The 7,810-nt window shown below is 44.4% G+C and overlaps 1 protein-coding gene across 1 annotated transcript; it reads right to left on the reverse strand.

The window, feature by feature from the left end:
* Positions 1–429: 429 nt before the first annotated feature.
* LOC112068875 (uncharacterized) lies at positions 430–4,323 on the reverse strand. Its single transcript, XM_024136092.1, has 2 exons — positions 3,451–4,323; positions 430–453 (listed from the first exon to the last, which is right to left on the reverse strand). The coding sequence occupies exons 1-2, from the start codon at positions 4,321–4,323 to the stop codon at positions 430–432; spliced, it is 897 nt and encodes a 298-aa protein (XP_023991860.1).
* Between the last annotated feature and the right edge of the window lie 3,487 nt (positions 4,324–7,810).

Raw genomic sequence — 7,810 nt, forward strand, 5'->3', positions numbered from 1 at the left:
CCATCACCATTACTATCACCACTATCTTCATCACCATCACCATTACTATCACCATCATCTTCTTCTTCTGTTTGTACCTTGAGAACTAAGTGGCCATGAGTAAGGGAGTTCTTTACAGTAGCAGAACAATGCATACACATCAGTGGTATAGTGTGATGACAGAGAGCTCAGCCACTTAGTGTGAGACTCAATATATACATTTGCAGGTAGGACTGTACCTACTGTACAGAGAAAGCTTGGACTGTACACTGTAAAGAGAGAGGAGTGATGCAGTCATACTATAAGTGAGAGTTGGGTGAATTTATTAGTCTAGTTGTCGCTGCTTTGTGAGTTAGGTGTCTAACAGGCTTTTCTGAATGCTGCCTTAATGGAGGTCTACTTCTCCTCTGGATCCCCTGGTTCCTTTGTCAGCCTGGAATGCAGGCCCCTTTACTCCTGGGGAGCTATGACGTACTGAGGACATACACAGAAAGAGACAGGCTGCTATAGTATGTGGGGTGTGTGTGTCCTCACAAGGATAGTAAAACATGGAAAATTTGGACAAGTAGGGACATGTTACCGGTTCCCACAAGGAATGGGTTAAGGGTTCGGGTTACAATTAGGGTTAGGGGTTAGGATTAGAGTTAGGTTTTGTTTTAGGGTTAGGGTCAGTGGTGTAAAGTACTTAAGTAAAAATACTTGAATGTTTTTTTGTACTTTACTATTTATATTTTTGACTACTTTTACTTTTTGATGTACTTTTTGATGATTTTGATGATGTACTTTTTACTCCATACATTTTCCCTGACACCCAAAAGTACTCGTTACATTTTGAATGCTTAGCAGGACAGGAAAATTGCCTAATTCACACACTTATCAAGAGAACATCCCTGGTCATCCATACTGCGTCTGATCTGGCAGACTCATTAAACAAATGCTTTGTTTGTAAATGATGTCTCAGTGTTGGAGCATGCCCCTGGCTATCCGTAAATTTTAAAAACAAGAAAATGATGCCGTCTGGTCTACTTTATAGGAATTTGAAATTATTTATACTTTTACTTTTGATACTTAAGTATATTTTAGCAATTACATATACTTTTGATACTTAAGCATATTAAAACCAAATACTTTTAGACTTTTGCTCAAGTAGTATTTTACTGGGTGACTATCACTTTTACTTGAGTAATTTTCTATTCGGGTATCTTTGCTGAAGTATGACGATTGGGTACTTTTTCCACCACTGGTTATGGTTTTGGGCTTAAAGTTAGGGTTAAGGTTAGATCAGGTTTAGGGTTAGGTTTAGGGGTTAGAGAATATAGGATTTTGAATAATTTGTTTGATCCCCACAAGGATAGTCAAACAAACGTTTATGTGTGCGCGCATGTGTATGCGTGTGTATTATCTAAGTGCTCTCTAGTAAGAACTCTCTTCTCTACTAATTATGTTTGTTTTACTATCCTTGTGGGGACCAAACAATTGATTTCCATTCAAAATCCAATTTCCCTGACCCCTAAACCAAACCCTTAACCTAACCCTAAACCTAACCTTAACCTTAACCGCCAAACCTCAACCTAACCCTAACTTCTAAACCTAACCCCTAAGTCTAACCCTAACCCTAATTCTAAGCCTAAACCTGGCCCCTAAGCCTAAAATAGCCTTTTTTGTTAAGGGGACGGGCAAAATGTCCCCACAAGGATAGTAAAACCAAACACAAACACACAGACTAGTGAGACTCCCGTGGTCCAGTGTGCTACAGGAAGGGATATGGCCACTGAATGAACACTCACACAGAAAACATGTAAACTTTCTCATATAGACTACAGGTTTTGAGTCATTTTGTTAGTGTGTCCAAACGTGGTGGGGGTATCTTTGTGATTGTGTGTGTGTGTGTGAGAGAGTATGTGTGGGTGCCTGCCTGTGTGCGTGTGTGTTGACCCTGTTTATAGCACCACGACCAGGGCCAGACACATGTCAGAGTTCAGGACATTCCCAGGTTTCAATGAAGAGGAACAGGTAGTGCCAGTCACTCAATCTGCAAGGGTAGGCCCCCCTACACTTCTTAAAGCCACACTCTGCTCAACGGCTTTATTGTGTGAAATGAAATTAGTTGAAACTTTACAAACTGTTACTTTAATGGTCTGATCTGCAGTACTAGTAGAGTCAGAGAAAAAGAGAAAGAGGGAAAGAGAGAGAAGGAGAGGAGAGAGAGAGAGGGGATAGGAGAGTAGGGGAGAGAGGGGGGTGGGGGGTCAGACAGTCCATAAATCCCATCATGCCGGAGAAGACACTGTCTGGTGCATGACTGGCAATCAGCTTCCTGTCAAAATTTCTCCTCTCAGAGCAAACACAGACATACAGAAACACTCACACACTTAGACACGCTCTGCCCCCATGAACACACACACACACACACACACACACACACAACACACATACACACACACACTCTCTCTGAATGGCAAGGGTGTATTTGTCTGTGCAGGAGTTGGCCAAGCGGAGCGAGGCTGGGAGGAGGATTTCTGTGGAGGCTAGCTTGATTTATGTATCTGAATTATGTGAGACTGTGGATACAACTGGCAGGCCGCCACAGGGAGAGCCCTTGACCTAGAAACAACGGATGAAAACATAAAAAACTGTGAAAAACAGCCCCAGAGTACTCCAAGCTTTGCTATAGCAGCACAGAGGACAGTACAGAACAACAAGAGCTAGCCAGCCAGATCCAGTTTATAGCAGAAATTACAGTACATTAAGTTAGAGAACTGAATTCCAGAGAGAGTTTGCAGCTGGAATTACAATACGTTAGGTTAGAGAACTGAACTTCAGAGAGAGTTTACAGCAGGAATTACAATACGTTAGGTTAGAGAACTGAATTCCAGAGAGAGTTTACAGCAGGAATTACAGTATGTTATCTTAAAATAACTGAACTTCACAGAGAGTTTCCAGCAAGAATTACAATATGTTAGGTTAGAGAACTGAATTTCAGAGAGAGTTTACAGCAAGAATTACAATACGTTAGGTTACAGAACTGAACTTTAGAGAGAGTTTACAGCAGGAATTACAATACGTTAGGTTAGAGAACTGAACTTCAGAGAGAGTTTACAGCAGGAATTACAATACGTTAGGTTAGAGAACTGAACTTCAGAGAGAGTTTACAGCAGGAATTACAATATGTTAGGTTAGAGAACTGAACTTCAGAGAGAGTTTACAGCAGGAATTACAACACGTTAGGTTAGAGAACTGAACTTCAGAGAGAGTTTAAAGCAGGAATTACAATACGTTAGGTTAGAGAACTGAACTTCAGAGAGAGTTTACAGCAGGAATTACAATACATTAGGTTAAGAAACTGAACTTCAGAGAGAGTTTACAGCAGAAATTACAATACGTTAAGTTAGAGAACTGAACTTCAGAGAGAGAGCAGTTTTGAGGAAATGTAAGGGTTAATACAGTAGCTGAGTCATGTAGAAACAACACTGGCAGGGGAGGATGGAGCAGGGGAGGTAGGGAGCAGGGGAAGTAGGAAGCAGGGGAGGTAGGTGGCGTGGAGGAGGGAGCAGGGGAGGAAGGAGCAGGGGAGGTAGGAAGCAGGGGAGGTAGGAAGCAGGGGAGGTAGGAAGCAGGGGAGATAGGTGGCGTGGAGGAGGAGCAGGGGAGGAAGGAGCAGGGGAGGAAGGAGCAGGGGAGGTAGGAAGCAGGGGAGGTAGGAAGCAGGGAGGTAGGAAGCAGGGGAGGTAGGGAGTGTGAGGAGGGAGCAGGGGAGGAAGGAGAAGGGGAGGAAGGAGCAGGGGAGGTAGGAAGCAGGGGAGGTAGGAAGCAGGGGAGGTAGGAAGCAGGGGAGGTAGGAAGCAGGGGAGGTAGGGGGCGTGGAGGAGGGAGCAGGGGAGGAAGGAGCAGGGGAGGTAGGAAGCAGGGGAGGTAGGAAGCAGGGGAGGTAGGAAGCAGGGGAGATAGGGAGTGTGGAGGAGGGAGCAGGGGAGGTAGGAAGCAGGGGAGGTAGGGAGCAGGGGAGGTAGGGAGCAGGGGAGGTAGGAAGCAGGGGAGGTAGGAAGCAGGGGAGGTAGGGAGCAGGGGAGGTAGGAAGCAGGGAGGTAGGAAGCAGGGGGAGGTAGGGAGCAGGGAGGTAGGGAGCAGGGGGGGAGGTAGGGAGCAGGGGAGGTAGGAAAGCAGGGGAGGTAGGAAGCAGGGGAGGTAGGAAGCAGGGGAGGTAGGAAGCAGGGGAGGAAGCAGGGGAGGAAGCAGCAGGGGAGGTAGGGAGCAGGGGAGGAAGGAGCAGGGGAGGTAGGAAGCAGGGGAGGAAGGAGCAGGGGAGGTCACAATAATGTTACTGATCTGGACCCAAAAGCCCATTCACACAAACACACTCTGTAAAACAGCTCAGTTATAAACCTGCCTCTGTTTCAGGAGCACTGTGAAGATCACATCCGTAACAATATCTGTCGATGTCTGAACGGCTCAATATGAGAACAATTAGATTCTGAACATTGACCATTATTATATTTCTGTATTGTATATGTATTTGTTTTGTTTGATGTATATTTTTCATTTAGTACTATAGCTTATATTCGTATTGTTCTTGTTGTTGTTTTCATAATTGTTATGTGTATCAATTCACTTTGGCAACATTGACCTTGTCATAATTTGATCACCCTGTTGCAGGAGAACTTTCCTGCAATCCAGGACATTTTAAACTTGCAGTCTATTTGAGGTTTGAAAAGGCGTCTGAAGTTTGTAATTTCCACTTTGAAATTTCAGACGAAAAATGTATCAACCCCTATAAAAATGTTAATCAATTATAATCCACATAATAATTCACATTTCCTGTTGCTGAATTATTATTTTCCTGCTTTAGCAAACTGGCTCAAATTAAGATCCTTCACATGTATCCACTCTATTATGTTTAAGAAGACTGGTAGCCTGGTCCCAGGTCTGTTTGTGCTGTATAGCCTTTATTTGGCATAACAACAGCCATAGGATTTGGCTATACAGCACAAACAGATCTGGGACCAGGCTAAAAGACAGGTGTCTGGCCAAATGCATGACTGAGCAGTCAGCTATATATAACGGGGGCTGCTATAGAGGTGGTCTCCACTCCCCTGATACTAGACACCCACTATAACATATTCCAGATACCAACACCCAAACTAGTAAAACTGCCATATGCCAATCTTTTCTCACACCCAGATATCAGACACCATGTCCCAGCCTCATAACTTTATGAGTACATCCCCCCTGGTGAGGGACATCAGACTTCCTTCTGGGTGGTAGACAGGGAGGGGATTGGGGAGATAAGGGGAGATGAGAGGGGGGGACAGGGGATGGGACTAGTGGTAGACTGGGGGGTTTGATGTGTTTGACAGGTTGCCATTGTAAATTAAAATTTGTTCTTAATTGACTTACACCCTTTAGTGCTAATGACAGAGGGCTGGGGCCTTGATTAAAATCAAATCAAACCAAATTGTATTTGTCACATACAGGTGTTTAGCAGATGTTATTGCGGGTGTAGCGAAATGCTTGTGTTTCTACCTCCAACATTGCAGTAATATCTAACAATTTCACAACAATACTCACAATACACACAAGTAAAGGAATGGAATTAAGAATATATAAATATTTGGGCGAGCAATGTCAGAGTGGCATAGTATAAGATACAATAGAATAGGATAGAATTAAGCAATAAGGCCAGAGGAAGTGTGGTATATGGCCAATATACCACGGCTAAGGACTGTTCTTAGCACAACGCAACGCAGAGTGCCTGGACACAGCCTGTCAATGGTGTATTGGAGGTGAAGTCAGGTGCAGGAGAGCAGAGTATAATGAACAGGCACACTTTTATTATAGTTCCAAAAATGAGAGAACTACATAAATCAAACGCACTCAAAAAATAGAACATAAAAGTAAAGCACGTAAACTAACACCACATAACATGAAACAATACACACAAAACATGATTGGAAACAGAGGGTTAAATACAACTAGGTTGATTGGGGAAATGAAAACCAGGTGTGTATGGAAACAAGACAAGACAAATGGATATATGAAAAATTGAGCGGTGATGGCTAGAAAGCCGGTGACGTCGATCACCGAACGCCGCCCGAACAAGGAGAGGAGCCGACTTCGGCGGAAGTCGTGACACAGCCCTTAGCCGTTGTATATTGGCCATATATCACAAACCCCAGAGGTGCCTTATTGCTATTATAAACTGGTTACCAATGTCATTAGCGCAGTAAAACAAAATGTTTTGTTATACCTGTGGTATACGGTCTGATATACCATGGCTTTCAGCCAATCAGAAGTCAGGCCTCAAACCACCCAGTTAACAATACAGTATATACAAATGAGATGAGTAATGCAAAATATATAAACATTATTCAAGTGACTAGTGTTTCATTATTAAAGTGCCAGTGATGACTTCAAGTCTTTATAGGGCAGCAGCCTCTAATGTGCTAGTGATGGCTATTTAACAGTCTTATGGCCTTGAGATAGAAGCTGTTTTTCAGTCTCTCGGTCCCGGCTTTGATGCACCTGTACTGACCTTGCCTGATAGCGGGGTGAACAGGCAGTGGCTCGGGTTGTTGTTGTCCTTTAGAATCGTGTGGCAGACGGCTGTGGGCAGGCGGCGTAAAACGCTCTGTCAGGTACAGACGCCACACCACTGAGGGCATAGAGCCAGACAGCTGTCTCTCTCGCTCCACCACCCTTCTCTTCCTTCTCTCCTCCCCTCTCCCTTGCTCCGTCTGCATGCCCCGTCATGCCTTCTGTCTTCTGTCCAGCTCACTCGTCCACCATGCACCGTCTCAATGAACCCACTGCCCTCACCCCTCCTCTACCTCTTCTCCCTTCTCTCTGACTGATCAATAATTAAACCACTCTTGTTCGCTGTCATAGTCATGAGCTACTGTACCAGACAGACAGGCAGGCAGACAGGCAGGCAGACAGGCAGGCAGGCTGGCAGACATGGATGAAGATCGGGGAGATTGTCACACACCTAAAGTGTCTACACACAAGTGCACATACAAATGCATACAACACACTCACGCACACGCATATGCTCACTTGGGTAATTTCAGGTTACCTAAATATTTTCAGTCAAGAAAAATATAGCCTGATCTTAAAAAAACGAGTCTTGTTCCTCAGCCTGATCAGTATATAATGTATGAGCTGTTTACATTTATGTACACTTACTTTCAATAGATCGTTGATGTGAGGTAATCTATGTCACACTGTAAGCATAAACAACTGTAAGTACCCAGACTCATTGATACAGATCCAGTCTAATTAGTTAGCTGTGAGAAGTCAGTCAGTGGCTCAGAGTCCTTTGTTCATCCTATATCCATCCGTACATCCGCACCCCGTTGCTCCTGGCATCAATGAGAGCGACTTCCAGCACATCACTATCTCTCTCCACACATACAGTCTCTGAAGACGCGTGTAGAATTTGAATTACTCAAAGCCCTTTGAATCTCTTTTCCTCTCTTTCCGCTCCTCAGCAACTCCCTGTCTCTATCCATCTTTCTCTGTCACTGTATTCCTTACCATAAGCAGCGTGTAAGTCACTTTTGATCTGCTGGATTTATTCATTATGATGATGTTGTCAGTCTCTGGATCTTTCTCTCTCTCTTTCTGCTCTCTGTGTCCCTACCCTCTCTGTCTCCCGCCCCTCTCTCTCAACACTCACTCTCTCTCTCTCTCTTCAACCTCACTCTCTCTCTCTCCTCTCTCTCTCTCTCAACACTCACTCTCTCTCTCCTCTCTCAACACTCACTCTCTCTCTCTGCTCTCTCCCTCTCGCTCTCTCTCTCTCTCTCTCTCTCTCTCTCTCTCTCTCTCTCTCTCT

Source organism: Salvelinus sp. IW2-2015, unplaced genomic scaffold (assembly GCF_002910315.2).
Source record: "Salvelinus sp. IW2-2015 unplaced genomic scaffold, ASM291031v2 Un_scaffold778, whole genome shotgun sequence".
NCBI lineage: Eukaryota > Metazoa > Chordata > Actinopteri > Salmoniformes > Salmonidae > Salvelinus > Salvelinus sp. IW2-2015.

Coding starts and splice junctions, on each gene's coding strand:
- LOC112068875 (XM_024136092.1), bottom strand. CDS start 4,323: ATGGGCTTTTGGGTCCAGATCAGTAACATTATTGTGACCTCCCCTGCT. Junction 454..3,450: donor TGCTCCATCCTCCCCTGCCA/GTGTTGTTTCTA, acceptor GTATGTCCTCAG/TACGTCATAGCTCCCCAGGA.